At 38.6% G+C, this 22,409-nt stretch overlaps 2 protein-coding genes across 7 annotated transcripts in view; one reads left to right on the top strand and one right to left on the bottom strand.

Moving 5' to 3' along the window:
- The window catches only part of LOC139142096 (tRNA wybutosine-synthesizing protein 5-like), a 27,176-nt gene extending 19,762 nt beyond the window's left edge, over positions 1 to 7,414 (bottom strand). Inside the window, exons 1-4 of the mRNA XM_070711914.1 lie at positions 6,575 to 7,414; positions 5,750 to 5,813; positions 4,532 to 4,657; positions 2,510 to 2,652 (exon numbers count right to left, since the gene is read on the bottom strand). Of these exons, the coding sequence (XP_070568015.1) occupies positions 2,510 to 2,652; positions 4,532 to 4,657; positions 5,750 to 5,813; positions 6,575 to 6,999 (758 nt within the window). The 5' untranslated portion in view covers positions 7,000 to 7,414. The remainder of the gene's footprint in view (positions 1 to 2,509; positions 2,653 to 4,531; positions 4,658 to 5,749; positions 5,814 to 6,574) is intronic.
- The window catches only part of LOC139142095 (serine/arginine repetitive matrix protein 1-like), a 20,786-nt gene continuing 5,755 nt past the window's right edge, over positions 7,379 to 22,409 (top strand). Inside the window, exons 1-12 of one of the 6 annotated variants that reach the window (XM_070711910.1) lie at positions 7,388 to 7,501; positions 9,512 to 9,666; positions 11,929 to 12,018; positions 12,874 to 12,996; positions 13,609 to 13,776; positions 14,344 to 14,514; positions 15,144 to 15,250; positions 16,017 to 16,166; positions 16,669 to 16,941; positions 17,310 to 17,441; positions 18,101 to 18,341; positions 18,993 to 19,261. In XM_070711910.1, the coding sequence (XP_070568011.1) occupies positions 14,362 to 14,514; positions 15,144 to 15,250; positions 16,017 to 16,166; positions 16,669 to 16,941; positions 17,310 to 17,441; positions 18,101 to 18,341; positions 18,993 to 19,261 (1,325 nt within the window). In that variant the 5' untranslated portion in view covers positions 7,388 to 7,501; positions 9,512 to 9,666; positions 11,929 to 12,018; ... (1 more) ...; positions 13,609 to 13,776; positions 14,344 to 14,361. Of the gene's footprint in view, positions 7,502 to 9,511; positions 9,667 to 11,928; positions 12,019 to 12,873; positions 12,997 to 13,608; positions 13,777 to 14,343; positions 14,515 to 15,143; positions 15,251 to 16,016; positions 16,167 to 16,668; positions 16,942 to 17,309; positions 17,442 to 18,100; positions 18,342 to 18,992; positions 19,262 to 22,409 lie in introns of all 6 variants that reach the window. The other 5 variants (XM_070711911.1, XM_070711909.1, XM_070711912.1 and 2 more) reach the window with 5 other exon arrangements.

Below are 22,409 nucleotides of genomic sequence, written 5' to 3' on the forward strand. Positions count from 1 at the left end.
GGTTTCCGACCTCAGAAGCACCAGTGCCGGGCTAACTTTGTGTTGTGCCATGTTAGAACCCATCGTTAGGCTAAACTAAATATAACACCTGACAATATCTGGTATCTAAAACGATTTCCTGATAGAAAGATAAAAAGTTGGCGAAAAACTGAAATAAATTGATTCTGACACGAAACTTGAACAATTCTAAAAGCAACTTGTTTTGGCTTCGCGAGTGCCATGGAGGCGAGTACATGTACCTAAAACAGATGTGAATCTCTGACCACGCTGATATTAATTTGAATGCGTCATTCTAAAACCGCGACGGTCGAATTTGTACAAGTAATGAAATGCGTGAACTTCAATCAAACAGTTGAATATCGCGTTGGCTGATGTGTGGAAACGAGCATTCGTCGTTCTCCGGTGGCGACTGTCCGTTGACTATAATAGCGACGATAGACAGGCCAGCAGCACGCTGTTTTTCAGCGTGATTGAGTTTATCCACAGGAAAAACTATTTGCTGATTCAAAAAAAGCACGTTCACGGTTGTTTATTTTTTATTTCAAATTAATGGAAAGTATTCTCTCATTTTCAATTTTGGCTTCTTTAAATTTATTGCATAAGTTTATAATACCAAATAACAATTCAATCGCAATGATTTTAAAGCTATACCGACATGAATTTGTGCTGTGAAATATCGCATACTTTTCAATCGAGATTGATTTCAAACCTGGACTTCGACTCACTTCATGAGCAGTCCGCCAATAAAAGTTCAGTTGATCGAGACAAATTATATATGCTCTATGATTAGCTCCGGTACAGATTGAAAAACAAATGCTAGGTCAACATTGCGTTTACATTGTAAATCACGGCATCATTCTAAACTCTACGTGCATTACCCGCATCACGTTCCCTCTGTGTCCGCATAGAATTTACAAAACAATAAGCTCACGTTTCCAAACCGGGCAGAGCAGACACCGGCGCGATTTTCTCGTTAATATAAAATTTCGAACTGTTGGCATATTTCTAATTTCTACTGAGAGGAATGTTGATCGCCCAACTGTCGAAACAAAAGACGTCGCAACCATTTTCACAATAAAGATAGAAAACTTGTGGTGACGTACAGGAACGTAATCTTCATTGCATGCTTTACGTGTAACCGTAACGTAGCGGTAACAATTTTGGTTGCCGGACTTCACTGGGCATTTGCAGACGTTAAAAATCATCTGACATTTTTATCATCAGTCGCAATTAGTTCGGAGCGGGATTAATTTTGAATGTCGGCCTTCATATAAGGTGCAGACAAACATGTAAACTGTTATCAGAAAAAGACGTAATTTTTGGATTTTTGGAGTAGCCTGGTTTGATTGGGGCGGGGTCAGTTTTGAATGTCAGACTATACTTTTCATTGAGTCCACGTCATTTGTTAGCGGACACAAATGTACGTTTTGGTTTTCGGCGGCGATTAATTTTGAATGCTGGACTTTATTTAGCAAACACGTAAAGACAATGACCTACTATTTGGATTTTCGGCCGTTATTTGTTTTGTACGGGAACAGTTTTATTAAATACGTGTTATAGGAAAACGAGGTAAAAATTACGTAAACTACAATGAGCAGCCTCTCTGTTGTGCGCAAGATGTATCACCAGTTTTTGTTCGAAGCTCAGTTTAGTGTTGAATGAGTAAGCGTTCTGCGTTACATTCCTCGCTTGCGACCATTTCCAGTTGACACCTTTTCAACGCATCAGAAACTGGAGTTTTAAGCCTGACTGTAACTCTGACAATTTTAACTGTTCTCTCATTCCCAGCCATATGCTTGATATTTCGCTTTTGTGGACCATGCTTTTGCAATCGACGGCTACCTTCAGCATGTTCAGTAGCCACGACATACTTCCTGCCGGCAGCTGGGAAGAAGACTGACGCATGCGCACTCCTCCGGACGGAATTAGCGTAATCTACTTACGCTCTTGAGATAGCCTTGACTAATCTGGAAACCGTTAAGACACAAGAAAAACACAGCGAACTGGCCTACAATGTTCATTTTTGTTAAAATCTAACTCATTTCCGAGTATGTTATGGTTTCAAACTTATCGTCCACTCAAAGGCCATATTAGACAGATTCAAAATTTACCATAAAACAAAAAATGACCAAAATCACTCAAGGAAGGTGGGTCTACCCCTTAATTTGGCCTTTTCTGTATCAAAGAATTTTCTACATTTAGTTACAAATTTGTTAAGACTTGGTGCATTCAGTAAAATAAGCTGGACCTCTAACAAGCAAAATGGGATTGCCGATGAATTGAAGATAAACCAGTGTTACCACTACAGAAATGATAAACTTTGTGATGCAAAGGTTATGGTAATATCGTACATTTTTTTTTGTAATATAGTGATATCTCCAGGCCATTGGCCTTCATGTACAGTATCTTCACAGTTTACAGAAAGAACATGTAGTCACTTGTGCATGTGCAACAAAATTTATCACTTACACGCCCCTTGATCTTTTCTGAACTATGACCTTTGACCTACCATTTGAATGGTATGAAGAGACAATCCCCAGGTGTCATGTTGGCAAAGTGGTACTCAACATTGTTCAGTTCTGGGTATTTGGTAAAATCCACTTTGTCGACGTCCACTCCGGAAAACCCTCGGTCATAGTTATCCAGTACTACCTGTGAAATGGAATAACAAAGGGACGATAGCTAAAACTTTGAAAAGTTTCCTTTTTTTGTTCTGTGAAAATAAGCACATTTCAAGTTCTTCTCCTTTCTGAAAGAATTTTGAAATTATCTATCCAAATGCATGCATTGAGAATAGTATCAATGTTGTTTTAATACCTGATTTTAGGTATGTGCCTCGAAAACGAAAGACTTAAACTTCTGCTCAGACTTTCCTCAAGGAATCTTTCAACTAACCTCTTTCAAAATCATGAATAAAATTGGGGGGTCACCTTGCCAATTTTTGTACTAGAGTAACAAATTACCCAAGATTTACCAATATCTGAAATTCACAATGGTCGCCACCTCTGTGTTCGCTGCTGATCTTTGATTTGCTAAAAACTAAGATGGTGAAGTTTTCTTACTCCAAGAGCTTTACAATGAAACCCAACAAGTGGTAGATCAGAAAAGCATCGTAAAAGTTTGAGAGCCCGAATATATGTCCCCTGAGGTGCATTCTTCCTTAAGTACATGGTAAACAATAACGTTGCACATGCAGTATATAGAGGCTGTATACTGACGGGTCAAATGCCCACAGATTGCCATGATCAGTGAAACCAGGTCAAGTGATTCTGGTAGAACAAGATATTGAAGGGTAATGTTTGCTAAGGGTGAAATTTCCTTGACGACATTCAAAGGTGTGAGCATTTGTCGTAAATTACCATGCAAAAAGAGAAAATTTTCCAAAGAAACTACCGAGAAGTGGCTGTTAAAATCTACCCACCAGGAAGATAAAATCTCTTTAGTCTAGACTTGTTGACAGCTTAGTTTTCAAAAAACACTTTTACAGTCTTCAGAATAAAGGAAAACATGTTTTGACGTGAGTTTTCATCACATTCATACCCTATATGTAGCTGGTCGGCGACTGACTCATATATAACAGTACAAAAATTAATGTTGAGCTATGTTTCCAATGAAGAGTTCATATAACTGTTCTTGCTTCACAGATAATATTGAATTACTGAAGAGTTGTTGATGAATTAATGATATACAGAATACTTGCTGACAATAAATAATGGTATTGAAGTGGTATGACAGTATTGTGACTACGACAAAACAGTCTGCCTATAGCAAATACTGCCAACAATATTGAATTTCTGTTGGGATTAGAGTCAACCCACAAAAACCAGTATGGTGGAATTATTGTTGGGTCTTTCATGAACTGCAGTTTACTTGAAGCAAAGAAGGGCAGTCACCAAAGGCAAATGATATTGTTGAATTTGTATTGATATAAAGTGTCTGTGACAGATGTTGGTAGCTTCAATAAAGATTCATGAAGCATTACTATTACTAATATTAGAAATTAGAATAGAACTTACCCACTAAAATACTAATTTTCTTTTTCACAGACTTTACCACCCTAAGGTAGAATGCGCCTTGGACACCCAAACTTTTACAATATTCTTTGGGCCTACCACTTATGGGGGTTTATTTTAAAGCTTATGGAGTAAAAATAAAGTTTTCACAAAATCAGGAATTTTATTTTTCCACCATGGAGTTAACACAGGGATGGCAGCCATTTTGAATTTCAAATATCTTTAAATATTGGGTAATTTGTTTTTATAGCACCAACATTTGTGCAGTGACCCCTAATTTTAATTCTTGATTTTGAAAGAGAAAGCTTGCTTGAGGAAAGTCCAGAAACGTTTGTCTTTCAATTTTGAGGCGCAAGCTACTTTAACATCATCAGCCACAAGAATGATGATTAATTTCAGTGGCAAAGAAATTTAACCTCTCCCGTCTGCTAACAACTTTATATGATGATGAGGTTGATAATGAAAAATGCTATCAACATATGGATGATTCACATATACCAAAAAGTTACGGTACTCACCGTTTTGCGATATTTCAGGAAATCGATGAAGAGGAGCTCCTTCCTTCCTCTGTACAGACAATTGATATTGTCAACATCGTCATTGTGGAGAACTGACTTGGTACCACCGCTACTGAACCAAACAACCTGACATGAACAGAGAAAAGAAAATCAATGTCCTGAGTCAAGCCATGGATGTATGAGAAAGATCTTTCTTGTACCACCTAGGTTTAAAAGCCAAATAAAAACTCTCCGATCCTAAGGTTTTTTGTAAAAATCACTCTAAATTTTGCTCTTTTTTATTGGTCACACTCTAATAAAATAAAAATACAAAGTTCCAAACAGTCTATACTCTATTCCTGCAGAAATATTAACTGAACACATGAAAGTTTTCTGGAGCCCATTTCACGGAACATATTCCTGACTCCTCTATGGGTATATGTTTGTTTCCCCTCTGGCATAAGACTAGCCCAAAACAGTTTGTTTTGCAAATCTGTTAATAAGGGAAACAGACAGTTTTTGGCAAATCATGGGTCTGAGAGAGTAAAAAATCTATGCTGTTACCAAAATACATTGTTTCCTTGCACATATTACCCAATGTTCTTACTCAGGAACCAAGATACTTCTCTGTTATCACTAAGATATCACTCTTCTATAGCTGTCACTGACTTCGTTTACGTTCTCTACAATTTGGCCATGTGCAGATAGCACTTTCATATCTATCCAGGGTACGGCTGTCTAAGCTATTTAACAGTCAGGTAACAGTTCTGAAACTGTTAACTCGCAACTAGCTCTTTGCATGCATGCACACCAAAGTGACACATACCATGTGACCATACAGTGATGAATATTGACAGAGATTTCAGGCGAGGTGTTTTAAGCAAACAGAGGCCCCTTCATAACAAAAATATCCCCAGGGATATAAAGTTTGCACTGCAGAAAAGGGAAAGGGGATTTTTATAATGGTGTTATGACTGAAAACTTTTGGAAAACATTGTGGCAAGGACACCTGACTTTTTGTTCATATCCAAATTGGCAATCTGGTTTTGTGGTTCAAACAAAAAGCTGTACTGTAAAGTTTTGTTCACAACGACATGTATTTTCTAATAGTGAGAGTATTGTACCATTCATATGTTGATATATCCTGTTCTATTTCGAGTTAAAAACCAGGGGTCAAATGATTATCAGAAGATTTTTTCTGACCACTGGAAAAAACAAATGTTGATACATCATACTCACAGTGTCCACTAATTCTTCAATAACTTCATCACATTTGAGGGCGTCTGGTAAGGGAATGAATTTTCTGAAGAAAAAGGATGAAAAATCTTGTCAATTGCATTAAGTGATGCTCCTAAAAACCTGATTCAAAGTTGATGATAATGATGATGATGAAGATCATATTTGCTAATGATCATATCTGCTGTTGTTGTTATTTCTAAAAGTTTCATTTTCTCTAATTTTTGATTGATTTTCCAAAACTTTTGTTCTGCTCGCAAGGGCAATTTCTTGTTTGTTTTTTTCTCATAACTTGTCAAAATGACTATTGTTCAATCTATCAAGACAGCCTGTATGTTCAGGAGAGAAAGAAGAAAATGAGCTTGATTTGCAGAATAAATACGGCTGAAAAATCTTACTCAAAGTTAGCGCCTTAGTCCCTTTTTTATTATTATTATCATAATTGCTGGTATTGTTATTAATATTATTTAAAACGGGAAAAAACGAAAAACCCGCAAATTAAGTTTCATCATGATAAACAAGTGCTTTGGAAGTTCGGTAATTACGGATCAAAGTAGTAAAGGAAGTTTGCATGTCAGTGAAAGAGTTGCTTGTGTTTCCTTAGATTGCACATCGGACTAGAAGTACTAGTATACTTCTACTGAATATTTATAAACAGTCAGTGAGACAGATAAGCTTACTGAAGGAGCGAACTGTCTATGTTCTAAGAGACTATAAACCATAGAAATAATGGCTACATTAATAAATGCAATCATGCGAGGAGAGAGAAAGAGATGAAATCTGTTGGTGCCTGACAAAATCAATCAACAAAATAATGATAATATTTACCTGAGAAAGTCTGGAGCCGTAGCGACCATGTATATATCACTTTCATTGTAGGTCTTCAAGAAATTCTCAAATGTCGCATCGTAGCCAGGCTTGTTTCGGTCTTCCTTCTTCGCCATCTCAATGGTGACGCGTGTCGTCGCTGTCTCGGGGAGGCCCAATAAAAAATCGTCCGTCCACAGTTTGAAAGCGGGGTACTCTTTCGCCACGCCTTTGAAAAGAACCGGCACCGAGGGTAGCACGTAACTGGCGAAAAACTCCTCCGACTTTGGGTAGGATTCGAGAGTAGCGACTGGCTGCCACTGTTTCCGGGACCCGAGCGGTTCCATATGCCCAGGCCACGAAGTCGGGTCATGGTCTTCCGAAGAAGTTGCCGCGATGTATGTCAGAAACAGTGTCCACCATGTAACAGAAGCTGAAAATGCCATTGTAGCTATGTATAAAGTGACACGGCAACTGAACGAATGGTGTTTATCTGCTGACTAGAAAGTGCAAGACGATCGGGAGTTCGTGGGCTACACGATTAGTACTACAATAAACTTGTTCACCATATATACGCGTAACATTTACCTGTGTACGGTGTACCTGTTTCGATGTCCGATGCTGGTTTTCTGCGCTTTCTCTGATGATCATCGATTACGTAAGATTGAAACGTTTTACCCAGTTGTCCAAACTATGGAAACCTGCGTCCAAACTATGGAAAACTAGGTCCGGGTCTTTGAGTGCGCTTCACGGAAGTGCAAAAACTACCGGATACGTGTACAACGCCGAACGGGTCGCAGCTCATTCACTGCCTGAATACATGCTAGGCCTACCCAGTACCTGAACTCAAACTTTCAAGGCAGAATGACAGCGCCCTCAGGGACCAATATGCGCAATAAAGTACCCGGATAAAGAAGGAAGAAAATGGCTGACGCTGGATTCTTCCGCGTAAGTATTTTCGTAAAACAACATATTTAACTCAAAATTTCGATATATGCGAGCATATGAAAGGTTATATCGAGCACTTTATGTAGTCTGGCAACTTTACTACCGGTTGAAATCAAACTTTGTTCGAAGAACTCTGTCGCATTGAAGTATTTCAGTTTGCAACCTGTGCTAACAGCCAAGCAAACGTGGGAACAACGTGCTCGGCCCCTTGCTTTGAGCCGTTGGCTACTGGCTTGATTGCAGTGTCAAATGGCTTCACTGAACATATGCATAGTTCATAGTGTGCACGATTTGAGGATCGGAAGAGTCCACTTCTTTTGGCTCTTATATCAAAATGTGCGTCCTTTGCGACTTTAGACGTGTTTATACACAGCTTTTCACGCAGTCTCGCTTCGCGGTTTTATGCTCTTACCAAACCGTGTCTTGACTATATCACTGTCACCGTTTCAGTAAAGGCCTGACGCGTCAAGGTGTGATAGAAATTGTGAAGCGCCTTTTTAAAAATTTAGTTCATGAAAAGTGCTTCCGTTTGTCTGAAACCCAAAAATCGATGTAGCCTTTATCTTTCACACTTCTAACTCTGATAACAACTGGTGAGGCGCTGTAAGTGTAACATTGTGTTTACCAAAATTGAAAGGAATTCATACAGATTAGATATGGTAAAACGGAGGATCTTATTGTTTGTGTTTAAACTTTTGGTAAATCATATCGTTTTGGAGAGGGATTCTGAGGAAAAAGAGAATATACAGGATAAGACAAATAAACTCTTACATTTTTCTTCCCTCATAATGCCTCATTGTGAAGCTGTGAAGCTATTTCTGAAGTTTCTTGAAGTATAGTTACATGTTGACTAAAAGAAGAACATTTAAACTCAATATAAAATATGCAAACTTGGACAAAATTCTTCTAAGGCGTAACAGGTATTTTATTTCACCCTCAGTTTAACTGTGTTGTGGTTTAAAAATTATCAAAGGGGATTTTTTACACAGAACTCAGCAGTGTTTCAAGCATTTTCAAGATTTTCATGTGCAAAACAAATGCATTTGTTTGTGCTATTAATTTGGTGTTCTGTTATTGTTGGGCATTTCAAGACGAAGAAAATTGTGAGCATCACCAATGCAGCTATTGTAGGTCAGTGGCGGTCGGATGCCATGTCTGGTTTTAATCTGTGATGCAGTACATTTATATTTCTGTCGTTGTACTGTCCAACAACCAGGTACATTGACTTGGAATTTTTCATATCAATTGTCAAATCAATCTAATATATTGTAAATTGTCATATCAATTTTACCCTTGACCATGCTAGATTGTAAATTTGTTAAAACAACTCGTCAAGATGAACACATTTTGGATCCCATGTGTTTCCCGTTGGTCTTGTTCATATGTCCACATACATCGAATTGCCCCACTTTTACCTGGTTTATGTCAAATGACGTGCCTATGTGGCTGCATTGTTGATGTGATCTTACTACCCCATTGTGGTAGAAATGTATTCATAATCGATCCCTACAGCTACCGACCATAAAAGCGGAGGTGGCTAAAATTTGTAGGAAAGTTTGATTTCATTTTTGATGGAACATTCCTGATACAGTCACAGAATACAATGTCTTTACCACTGCCTGTTCCACTTGGTGATACTCTTTTATAATAGATATACACATAGGTTGACTTTTACAATATACCTCACATGGAAATTTTGTTGTGTGCATTGACATCGGGCTGCGGGAGGGGGCACCACAAAACATTCTATATTGTTGCCTTTGATTCCAATTGTAAAGCTTGTATTGTTTTCACATGAAAATATACTTTATTCGGGAAATTTTGAAAATTCTGAACCGGCATACAAATGATAAATAAGCCTGTTTGATGACATTTTCCATTTTGATGCCCATATGTAAACATTTTTCTGGTGTATAAGAATGTATATTTTTAATTGAAAATAATTATAGAGAGTAGAAACGCTTTCTGAAAATCCCATATTTACTGCCTGATTACTGCTTTTCATCTCAGGACAACTAAGTACTGGCAAATCCTGGAGGGAAAAGTAACTGCCATATTACACAATACCAACAACATTGTACCGGAGTGTAACCAAGTGCTGACATCGAGTACATAAGCGCCACAGTGATCGTCATAGGACTACATGCACAATGTCTAACTATGCAGTATGTATAACCTTGCAGCCATAAGACCACACAAGATATCTGCGAAGACACACAACTACAAAAAATTTGATATGTTTTAAATCCCAATCCGATGAGATTGTATTGAATTTATTGCTGAAACACTGCTGAGTACTACGTGTAACAAAGAACTGATGTTTTTCAATCTCATTTACTTTGATAACTGATAGTGCCAATGTACATGCTGCCGCTGTCAATTTTGGGCGGCCATTTAAAAAATTACCCACAGTGCCATGTAATTTTGTATGAAGAATGTCTGTTACGGTGAACAGTTCACAAAGACCCCAAACAAAGAAGACTTCAATTTATTCCATCTGAAAATTTATGATTTTGTTTACCAAAAAATTAATGCAACTTATGTGTCCACAAGTTGGGATTTAAAAACAGTTGACTTTTCTTCAAGGAGATTTTGGAGAATAAGGGGCTCTCAATGGTATGCAATTTGACTCTTTGATCTCAACACATCGGTGCATCTGCACTGTTTGTATGGTGAATGTATAATTTAACTCTTGTATGAGAAAGTGGAGTAAAAATATTCGGTATTTCCTAGAATCAAATTTATCTACACATAACCCAGCCTCAGAATACTTCTCTGTCAATCTGCCTCAATATTTAGAGTGGTGTGGTTTGAAAATCTAATGCCAGTGTAAGGTTTAGGGAATTTCTCAGTTCACAATAACTGTGATTTTGTGCAGTCTTTTGTTTTCTAATGGCACATGGCTCTTCTTCCTCAAGGATGAGCAAATCCAGTGGCTTGATGTCTGGGATGACTGATATTTTGTCCCAAACCTGATTTGTTTTGCTGTTAGTGGTTAGTTTGATGAATGGATAAAAGGGAGAAATAGTTAAACTCTGAATGAGAATTGAAATCAGAACTACCACTGGACTTTATTTTGATGTCAATCCTTGAAGCATCAGTTTCAAAATTGATTTACTTACCTTAATCACTATTTGTTACCCAGTCTAGAAACATAACTGTAAACAACTGTTTGCTATAAGGGTGGTTTGAGTCCTGTGCAAGTAATTTGGGGCGTAGGGGTAACAGTGGTGGACATAATGCACACACTCCCATAAGCCGATACCTTGGAGTGGAAGATGAGTTTCTCAAGCTTTTGTTGTATTTCTGTTGTCAGAAGGCTATACCCATGTGCCACTGTCATATCATGATTTTAAAATGTATGAAATACATTGTGAACATCACAATCTGAAGTGACGATGTGTCTGCGAAGTGTGTGTAGTTCATGGTGGTTCTGTGAAATCAGCAATTTAAGTGTGTTACTGTGTGAAACGTGAAATACTAGGTATTTAGACAATTAAAGTAGCATAACTGCAAAGTGTATAGTGTGTGCTAGTTAGTTATTTCTATGATTATATATTACTACACCCCATTTTGGTTGCCAGTTGGGTTTTCTTTGAAACATTAACAATCTGATATCTTTGCGTCAATTTGGGATTTTTTTAGAAACTCCTGTGTCATAGCCTTGTATTATTATATGAAAATTTATGAATATTCTGTCATCAAATGCCACTTCTTTGTTATGCTTGCTTGCAAAGCATACTATATATGACGTATGTTCATCCTTAAACTTCATACTATGTTAAAATGCTGCATAAAAACATAATGTTGTTGCGAGCTCTCAATAGTAAAAGTAGATTGCTGGGTGTTAAGAAGAAGAGATATTTATTAAGGGTAACAGTTACTATCATTTCAGAATATCAATGGTATTTTGCCAAAGTTTTGGTATTTAGGTAAGCGGTATGGGGACCCTTGTACCATTCTTTCCTTCTCTAATATGACAACTTTGATACAACAGAGGAGGGGGAAGGGAGGGGCTCTGGTAATATGCATTGGGAACCCAGGTAACATTCATTAGGGTTCTGGCGTTAAGAAAACACCTATCAGCTTAGATACTTTTGCAGTAAAACTTTGCTATACTGGCAGTTACTGTTGTAGATGTATCACAGTCTGTTAAAGGGTGACTGACTTTGCTTGGTTTTCAGTGTTGTCCTCGACCACAGAATTTTTTGCATATTCAGGGTGTCAGGATGGTTACACCCTGAATGTGACCACCACCCCGACATTTCCCATCCACCATTTAGGGCCATGGTTATGGATACGGTAAGGGTAAGTGTCTTGTGGGTAAATGTCCAAGGTGGTAAGGGGTAACTCTTGGAATGGCATTCACAACACACTTATGTTGCTTTCCTCTTATAATGGCACTGTCATGTCTTTTGTTATTGCAGGGCACCAGTGCCGAACAGGACAACCGGTTTTCGAACAAGCAGAAGAAGTTACTGAAGCAGATGAAGTTTGCTGATGTTTTAGAAAAGAAGGTGAGTGGTGTCAAAATTTGAACGCCTCTCCCCCCCCCTCTCTCTCTCTCTCTCTCTCTCTCTCTCTCTCTCTCTCTCTCTCTCATATAAAAACACACCACCCCTTTATTGTCACACACATATGCTTGAGCCTTTACACTTATTCTGCTACACATACACTTTGTAGTTTAAAGTTAAAAACAATTGCAAGCAAATCAGATATATTTCAACATATTTACCAACAATTAAGGTGATATGCGCCTTGAGAGTGTAACATTTAAACTTTGGCTCAGACTTTCCTCAATGAAACTTTCAATCACTATTTTACCAAAGGGGTCACCATGCAAAGTTTGGAACCGGAGAAGCAAATTACCTAACATTAACAGATGTTTGAAATTCAAAATGGTTGCCATCCTGTGTTAACTCTATGGGCAAAAGTGAAAGTTTAGATTTTCAAAAAACTGAGATTGAAAATATTTCTTACCCAAGAGCTTTAAACTGAGCTCTCACAAGTGGTAGATCAGAAAAAATTGTAAAAATTTGAAAGTCCAAATATATGTACCCCGAGGCGTGTTCTACTGTAAAAAAATGTTGAGATTGTTGATCAGCGCCTGTGTATTTTTGAACGTCTTTATAAGGAAAACATATCCATCAGTTGTGTGACAGAGTGGAGAATGGCATAGAGATATGAAATTTTTCAAATGACAATGTGCCATTGTAGATTTATAAAACATCAGTATTGCATCAGAGTAATATCAATGTGTAGATATGAAGAGTTCAGTCCCAGCGTGCTTCTCAAATCAACTTTGTCTGGAACTTAATGTGGAAATACGCGAAAAAAAATGACAGCAAATGTAAATTGTCTTGTACCAACAGGTGTCTATGAGCAAGGTAAACCTGGATATCATAAAGCCATGGATTTCCACCAAAATAACGGAGATACTGGGATTTGAAGATGACGTCGTCACAGAGTTTATTTTCAACCAGCTTGAGACCGAGGTAATGGCTCTTTTCAGGCCAAGCTTTGCCTTACACAACCATCATGCAGCAATGGGGTATTGTCTAACATCACACAGTTTGAGGGTATTTTTTGTCCCATTATGTTCACAGGTTCTTAACTCTCAATTGTCGTAAATATTTTATATTTAAAATGAGTAGAACTTTTTTAATTGAAAGGTTTAATCCATCCAAATGGTGTAGAATTATTTCAGCTTGAGTATATTTTTATCTTCTGTTCATTATTTTTTCAATAAGATAAGTGTCCTCAGCCACTTAAATATATCAATTTGCCAGTAAATTTGAAATTTGTGTGTTTCTGAGATCGTCATCAAAAATATAAACGTTACATCTTATGTTTTAATTCATAATTGTTTCATTAATGATGTATAATGTACGTTTCATTTTGTTTTCGAAAAAAAAAATGTAAAAAAAACACATGGGCATTACTAGTCACGTTGAAAAATGAATTTAAAAAAAATTGCTAAAGTGTGGTTGAAAAGGCAAAAGCTGTCGATTCTAACAATTTTATTTTTACATTTCCCCCTAAAAAAATACCGATAGGATTCTCCGTGCATCCCACTTATTTCTACTATTTCATCTCTCATGATTCAGATTATTCTAAAAATATTATCGTGCCTTAAAGGTGAGTCCAGTTAAAGTGGCTGGCGCTCGGTCTTATACAGTCCCTACGGCTCGCCTAGCTTGCTCTCGACAGTTACCATCTGCAAGTTTAATGGTACTACGTCATAAAAGTTGTTAGCACAGTACAGAGCAGTAACAGTACGTTCCTACCTACCCACTCATATAAATGGTCTGTATGTCATCTACCACAGGCAGGCGTTTATTGTCACTCTTTTTCTTTTATTTCTCTCGATTGAGACTCAGTGCCGTTTGTATACTTTGCCGGGCTGTTTTGATGGAGGTAATGTAACGTAAACAGGGGGAGAGATCCCACTTTCGGGGGAACAACGATCCTTTGAGTGTTACCGAGAAGAAGATGAGGATACTAAGAGCGTTCTTAAGAGAATATTCAGATATGTGTAGATATAGTTGTTTGGGGAGAGCGATTTGAACGAGACAACATATTTAGCTTAACAGTGAAAACATGAGGATTTTACGGATTATGTTCCAGATTTGTGTCGTGTCAGAAGTATCTCTTTTAATGTCACTTTTGTATTTTATCTCCGCTGTCAGTATTTTTGCATGGAACATTTTTCGACAATTTACCTTTCTCTTGTGGTCAATGTTCAGTGCTGTTGTCTTCTGTGAGAACACAGTCGTCAGAAAGCCACCAGGTCGAGTGCGACATCACTCAGTTTGCACACTTCCCCTTGTATCTTGCGACAGAGCCCCGACGGCAAGACCATGCAGATCAACATGACTGGGTTTCTGAACAGCAAAAATGCCCGCGAGTTCATGGGTCAATTGTGGGAGCTGCTGGTGAGCGCCCAGGAACACATCGCTGGCATCCCAGCAGCTTTCCTTGAGCAGAAGAAGGAAGAGATCAAACAGAGACAGGTGAGATTATTCAACCCTTTAACTGCCATCTTTTGGTACACCCTCATTGTTTGCAGTAGGATGGGCGGACTTATAGACTTTGAAATGGGGGCAGACAGGTTGATGAACGCAGGAATTCTGTACTTGAAAAATACAGAATTTTCCGGTAGACTTGTGATCTAATGAAAGTCAAAGTTGACATCTTGACCCATTGGTAAGAGTGAACGTTTATGAATGATTGGATTGCTGGTCGAAACTTGGCTATGTCATAATTTCCATGAGTTTAACTGTCATCTATTGTTGCTTTCTCAGCAAGGAAGTAATCGGTGTACTTGAGACAGGTCCCCACTCACCATTGTTAACAATGGGTTTTGGCCAAACCATGGAGGTGAAAGGGCTAAACAATAGCTTAGAAGTAGAAAGGAATTGATTCAGTAAAAATGACTACTGTGTTAGAAGATAACTTGAGATTGTAGAACTGTTAGTTTACCCTAGATCATTTTCCACAGTATCTCTGTTATGCACAGACTTTCTTGATATCCAACACTGGCAAGTGTGTTTCTCTGTAGACTTTGCTTCCAGTTAATTTGTAGAGGTTTGATGATTTTATTCTGAAGTCTGACAAGGATAATTGCTTTCATTGTACGCAGCTTGAACAAGAGCGAATCAAAGAAGGCTTGAAGAAACATCACGATGATGATGGTGGCAACGACAGCGATGGGAAATCAGAGGACAAAGAAATGAACGGCCAAGAAAGGTAGAGTAATTGACCTATTTCAATGCTAAGCTGTGCGATATCTTGCATGTCTGTGCTCTTTAGGGCACAGAACATCTACAGTGTTTACAACAGCAAATAAGTCACAAAACATAAAAATACGCTGCTCGTTTTTGAATGGTAATGAACTAAGCATTGAATATAGGTCTCATAACAAAGCTTGCGCGAGGTACGAATTTTATGTAACAGTGTATGTCCAGCCATGAGTATTTGTGCACTGATTGTGCTATGCACATATAATTATCGATTCCTTCATTCTCAACCCATTTGTTTGTCAACAAGTAATTGACATTCCAAAAATAGTTTTGAGTATAAGTTAGTAAACACACTATCGTATGCAAGCAGTACGTTGTTTTCACCACAAAGTGTAATATAGGATATATATTCTTGGAGTAGGACTTGTCAAATGTGCATCTGGTCACTTTGTACACTTAGTGATTTTATGCAAGTATTCCATGTTTTCTTGATACCACAAAATGGTCAAAAAGGAGCAACTTTGTCCCTTTTAACTTGAGTACTGTTTGTGTATGAAAATATGGGTGCTATTTGGATTAGTGTTACTTGATGTAGACAGTGGAAAATCACACTTGAATGAATGCTGACATAATTTTATGTGAAGACTCATGCCTTTATAGTTTCCTTCATTCAGGTTTCAGCGCACCTAAACATTTGATAAGGCTGAGATACAAGCATGATGGTGGTTGGGTGAAAAGTTACCAGTAAAGTGCATGTTCTATTACTTCCACAGAAGTCGCTCCAAGTCCAAGTCCAAATCCAAGTCCAAGTCACCGGAGGGATCCGATTCAGATTCAGGGAGTGAATCCGAATCCACCAAACCCTTGCCTATAAAGGCGTCAGATTCTCCGCCCCCAGTTGGCGTTGTGAAAACTGAAGTCAAGTAAGTCAAAAATAAGTCATTATTTTTCATTTCACTCCATGTACCCACTGACAAATGAGTTTGAAGCATCTGCATTCAAATTCACCCTTTGAGTGCCGGGTCAATTTCTGTCCCATTTTATAAAATATAAGGCAGACAATTTTTTTCAGATCCAGACAATTTTTTTTCCAGATTTTCCCAAAATTTTGATAAAAAACATAAACTAATGAAAACGTATGTCTCTTTGGTCCAAAACTATCAAAACAATCAAAGAAAAATTCATAAAAATTGGTAAAAAATTGCACGAAAATTAAGGTGGGAAAAATTACAGCACTCAAAGGGGTAACATAAACATTTTGTTTGGTGATCCTGTATAATATACGTGTAATGAAAATTAGCTCAGATTGAATTTATTGCTCAGGTTGAATTCTTTTCTTTTATATAATGGGCAAAAACAAGTCTTAACAAATGCAAATTTCCAATTTAATTAGTCAGCAATTTTCATCTTTTACATTGTTATCAGGAAAGAGTCGGTTGAAGAAGACAAGAAGAGAGAATCAGAGGAAAGACAGAGAAAGAAACGTCACTCCAGTCGCTCACGGTCCCGCAGTAGATCACGGTCAAGGGATAGACACAGGGACCACCATGACAGAGACAGAGATAGAGACCGGGACAGGGACAGAGATAGGCACAGGGACAGAGATCGGGATAGGGATAGAGACAGGGACAGAGACCGTGATAGGGAGAGAGACCGTGACAGGGGTCATAGAAAACGAAGATCAAGGTCTAGGTCCAGGTAAGTGAGTGTAATTGTTCATCAGAGTCTAATAATTGATTCTATTTCCAATTTTACCATGGCAATCTGTTGTAAATTTGCATCTGATATTTTAAACCACTTGGTGATATTTTTGGATTGGAAAGCACAAAGTGCATAATGACCTAATTGCACTGATCATTATCGTTGAAAGGGGTGATCTTCAAATATGCTGAGACACATTTTGGTTAAATTATTTTGATGTATGTTTGGTACATAGTGTGTCTTTTGGCTTTTTTCCATACATGTCAAGTAAAATTGACATTCACACGGGACCAAAAATCCAGTCACATCCATACTGAACCAGCTACCAAATATTAAAGGATAAAAAAATAATTCTTTTGATGCAGGTCGCGATCACTGCGACGAAGGAGAGAGCGGACAAGATCTCCAAGGAGACGCTATAGGAGTCGAACACGCTCTCCTCCTCCAAGGAGGTTTCCTAGACGACAGAGAAGATCGCCAACTCCACCACCAAGGAGGTAGGGACAAATTTTGTAGAATTGGGTGTTGCTGACCAAACAAGGTCAATTCATGTACAGATTTTCTGAATGAGTGAATTTCAGTGCTTTTACTCTCTCTCACCAAACCATATAACATGAAAAAATTCCAACATCTGGGAGAAATGTATTGGCACCAGTCGGTCATCACTGTGTCTGGGAGAGCTCACAGTCAATGGGAGTCTGAGGGGATACATTTTCAAATTGACCCTTATCCTGTCAAGTTCATATATATATCAGGTCAAGCTGATTACAACCTGTCAGACATAACCACAGGTGGTCCCATATGTTGCTTTTTAACAAAAACTTTAATATTTGAAGACCCCCTTAATACCCAGATACTGAAAATTTAAGTTTCACTGACCAAACCTGCCACAACATACCATGCCAAGGGGGTGAAAGTATGTGTAGACTTTGCTCAATACCCCTTTTCACTGACTTGGCAGATAGAGAAATGATACCATCTTTTGCAAGATTTAGGGTTAAGCTTGAAAAGAATTGTTATGTATGGGTTTGAAACAACTGGGCCCCCTAGGATTATGTTGATTTGTAAAATTGTTCAGTGTTGGCACCAGTCATCATCAGTCATAATTAGGTATGTACTCATTTGTGGTCAATCCTAATGATCTGTATTTTTATAGGAGGAGAAGAAGAAGCCCATCTGATTCCTCAAGGTCCAGAAGTCGCTCCTCTTCATCAAGCAGCTCCAGGTCAAGGTCAAGGTCACCCAAACAAAAGAGAAGGGTCCCGTCCTCTCCAAGGCATCAGGCAAGGAGGGACTCCAAAAGTCCGGAGAGGAAAATGGGTGCAGCGAAGGAAGGCTCATCCTCACCGCCGCCGGCTCACTATAATCAGAAGCTTGAAAGACTGAAAGATGCCAAGGTTAGTCTTAAATTTCATTAGATACAGCCTTTTTATGTAACTTCAGCTAGTCTCCACCAGCAAACACAAGTTCCTGCAGGAATATTGGCAACTGTGCAGACCCACAGGAATATTGGCAACTGTGCAGAGTATCTCAAGATGGAGAAAGGCATGCCTTTGGAAGTACATTGTAATGTATGTGGTAAACTTGATGTAGGGTGATACAGCATACTGCTTGAATGCAAGTTGACAAGATAACAAAATCCAACAGGTGCAACAACAACAACAAAAACCATAACAACAGCTTCTGTTGAAATCTCAAGTGTACTAAAGTCACTATTCAAGAGAAAAATGTGGCAATCAGTTAGACAGTTTCTATTAAGAGACGTAAATGTCTACACTTTATGCTTTATATCCATGACATATGAACATAAATTCTCCCTTTGCAGTTCAAAAGTGAAGTTGGTATTAAGAAAAATTATGATGAATTGGCTAGGTGCAATCGCATTTTCGTAATCAGTAACTTGTACAAAAGGTTTTATGAAAGACTGAGTAGTGAAACATGCAATTTGCGCAACTGTTGAACACCAAGTACCTTACTGTAAAAGTTCTGTGTTGATGTTGGCTATGTTCACTGGTCATACTGATTTTGATGTGTTGCTGCATTTGCAGAGTAATGACCACAGCAAGGGGTCCACCAGCATCAAACAAGAGCATGACTCAGACAAGGACGATAAAAAATCACCTCAGAAGATGAGCAGGTACCCTCAGCGACACTACAGGAAACATTCTGAGACGTCGTCTTCAGATTCAGATTCGGAGGAGGAAGCACCGAAAAAGGAATCCCACAGGCGGCGGCGCAGTTCATCATCATCCAGTGACAGGTCGCCATCTCCGGCACCCAGGAAAAAGCGGAGAAGTTTGACACCTGAAAGACGCAGGTATTTAGTTTACATAGCTCGTGTTACACAAAGTCTGTCTAAGTGCAGTCTTAGGTGAAACCTTTATTCGATTTAAGGTTGGACATTTTTACTCACATTTGGTATACCAATGTGAGGTTATCGTATAAGCTGAATTGATTTGCATGTCTGTATATTTGTGGGTATTTGGTTTTATATATAAATACCAAAAAGAGCTTATATGATGAGTCTGAGTGGCGTCTGTATGTCTGTATATTTGTGGGTATGTGCGGATGTATGTCTGTCACACACAAAGGCTCCCATACGCCAAAGCTACTGTCTCAGTATTTGGTGTACAGGTAGATGTAGGGTTGAGATGTGAATTTGTTCAAATGAACACATCAGTGTCAAAATGTGCAAATGAGGTAAGAAAAAGCGAAATTCTGAAACATGCTTGAAACAGGCTTACTCCCCTGACTTGAGTCATTTCCTGTCATTGTTTATGAACTGTTACATATTAACAGACCTGCTCAAACCATAGACAGTAGAGGGGAGGAAGACCGTCAATAGAGGGGAGGAAGACCGTCTATGGTCAAACTAAGGGGGGCTATGCTATGGATGTTGCTAAAGTTCTCCAGTACCTAAAGTTTCAGACCTTAATTACTTTTGTCATTCTTGTTTTTCTGTTTTTAAATATTTCTTGTTGTTTTTAGTCCCACGGACACCGTCCGGGGGACTTATAGGTTTGGTCATGTCCGTGCGTCCGTCCGTGCGTCCGTCCGTGCGTGCGTCCGTCCGTGCGTCCGTCCGTTCACGCAGATATCTCAGAGACGCCTGGAGCGATTTCGTTCAAACTTGGTACAAGGATAGTACCCTACCTCATACAGATGCACGTCGATTTGTTTCACAATGCGATCAAATTTGGCGGTGTTAGAGGACTTTTTAGTTTTCACCTCCATAGACTCCCATGTATAAGGCAGTCAGTCCATAGACTCCATGTATAAGGCCGTCCATAGACTCCCATGTATAAGGCGGTCCATAGACTCCCATGTATAAGGAAGTCCATAGACTCCCATGTATAAGGAAGTCCATAGACTCCCATGTATAAGGCAGTCCATAGACTCCCATGTATAAGGCAGTCCATAGACTCCCATGTATAAGGCGGTCTATAGACTCCCATGTATAAGGCAGTCCATAGACTCCCATGTATAAGGAAGTCCATAGACTCCCATGTATAAGGCAGTCCATAGACTCCCATGTATAAGGCCGTCCATAGACTCCCATGTATAAGGCAGTCCTTAGACTCCCATGTATAAGGCAGTCCATAGACTCCCATGTATAAGGCAGTCCATAGACTCCCATGTATAAGGCAGTCCATAGACTCCCATTTATAAGGCGGTCTATAGACTCCCATGTATAAGGCAGTCCATAGACTCCCATGTATAAGGAAGTCCATAGACTCCCATGTATAAGGCAGTCCATAGACTCCCATGTATAAGGCAGTCCATAGACTCCCATGTATAAGGCCAAGAAAAATAAAAATTTAGTTTCTCATAGTATTCATATTGCAAAAAGGATGCAGTGACACAGTTTTTAGTCCCCACAGATAAAGTCCAGGGGGCTCATAGATTGGGTCATGTCAGTCCGTGAGTCCATCCATGTGAGTCCATCCGTTCACGCAGATATCTCAGACACTTTGACAAATGTCACGTGACCTTGGTGACCTTTGACCTCAAATATACATATTTGTCCATAACTCAGTAACCACAAGTGCTACACTCTTCATATTTGGTATGAAGGGACACCTTATGACGCCACATATTGTACCTCATTAATTATGTGCATATCTAATTTTGAGCGAGCCGATAGAGCTAGAGGTCTGATTTTTGGTATATATGGATAACTTAGCAATACAATTTTTTTGACAAAATGTCACGTGACCTTGGTGACCTTTGACCTCAAATATACATATTTGTCCATAACTCAGTAACCACAAGTGCTAGACCCTTCATATTTGGTATGATGGGACAGCTTATGACGCCACATATTGTTCCTCATTAATTATGCGCATATCTAACTTTGAGCGAGCCAATAGAGCTAGAGGTATGATTTTTGGTATGTAGGGATAACTTAGCAATACCATTTTTTTGAAAAATGTCATGTGACCTCGGTGACCTTTGACCTCAAATATTCATATTTGTCCATAACTCAGGAACCATTAATGCTACACCCTTCATATTTGGTATGATGGGACACCTTATGACGCCACATATTGTACCTCATTAATTATGTGCATATCTTATTTTGAGCAAGCCAATAGAGGTAAATGTACGATTTTTAGTTTATAGGGATAGACTATAGGATAGAAATTTTTTGACAAAATGTCATGTGACCTCTATAACCTTATACCTACAATACACGATAATGTCAATAAATAAGTAACCACAAGTGCTATGTCCTTTATATTGAGTAGGTTGGAAGAACTTATGACAACACATGCTTAGGCCAAAAAAAAAAAATTGTGCTGTTCCGATTACCCGACCCACCCCAATTTTAACCCCCCGACCCTAGACTTTTTGGAGCCTCGTAAACCCGGAAGTAAAAATAACGATATGAAAAAACGTGTAACGCATGAAATCACGCGGGAACTATGACAAATCGCGCGAATCACGCGAGAACTAATACGTCATTCTTATAGAAGTGATGCCAGAAGCTCATAAAAAACACTGACAGTTGTTGCACACTGAACGGTTTCCGGTTTTTTCATACTGCTGTATCTCAAAAAGTATTAGGTCTAATTCAATAAAATTTTCGATAAAAAAATTCAAATTCAACTGCTCGTTCTACCATGGGATGTTTTTGGAAAATAAAGAAAAAAATATCGTGTCATTTTAGCGCTCAAAATCAAGCATTATTTTTCGCCATACAGCGTGCCGTACTGCGGCACGCACATTTCTCACGCCACTACTTCCTATGTTAGAATGGAATGGCTCGTTACAGTATGTTGTTCAGTGCCTAAACGGCGTTTTGTAGGTAGGTTTTCGCTAAAATGCAGGGACAATTTTCAGTGATCGGAGTTAGTATACCAAACAGCAACTGTTATATTAAATTTATGGAAAGTTTGAAGCATTTTCATGGCCGTTTTTTGATGTAATCTTTCATTTACATTCTTGTTGTCATTTCCGAACCG

This window comes from Ptychodera flava, chromosome 10 (genome assembly GCF_041260155.1).
Source record: "Ptychodera flava strain L36383 chromosome 10, AS_Pfla_20210202, whole genome shotgun sequence".
NCBI classification, from domain to species: domain Eukaryota; kingdom Metazoa; phylum Hemichordata; class Enteropneusta; family Ptychoderidae; genus Ptychodera; species Ptychodera flava.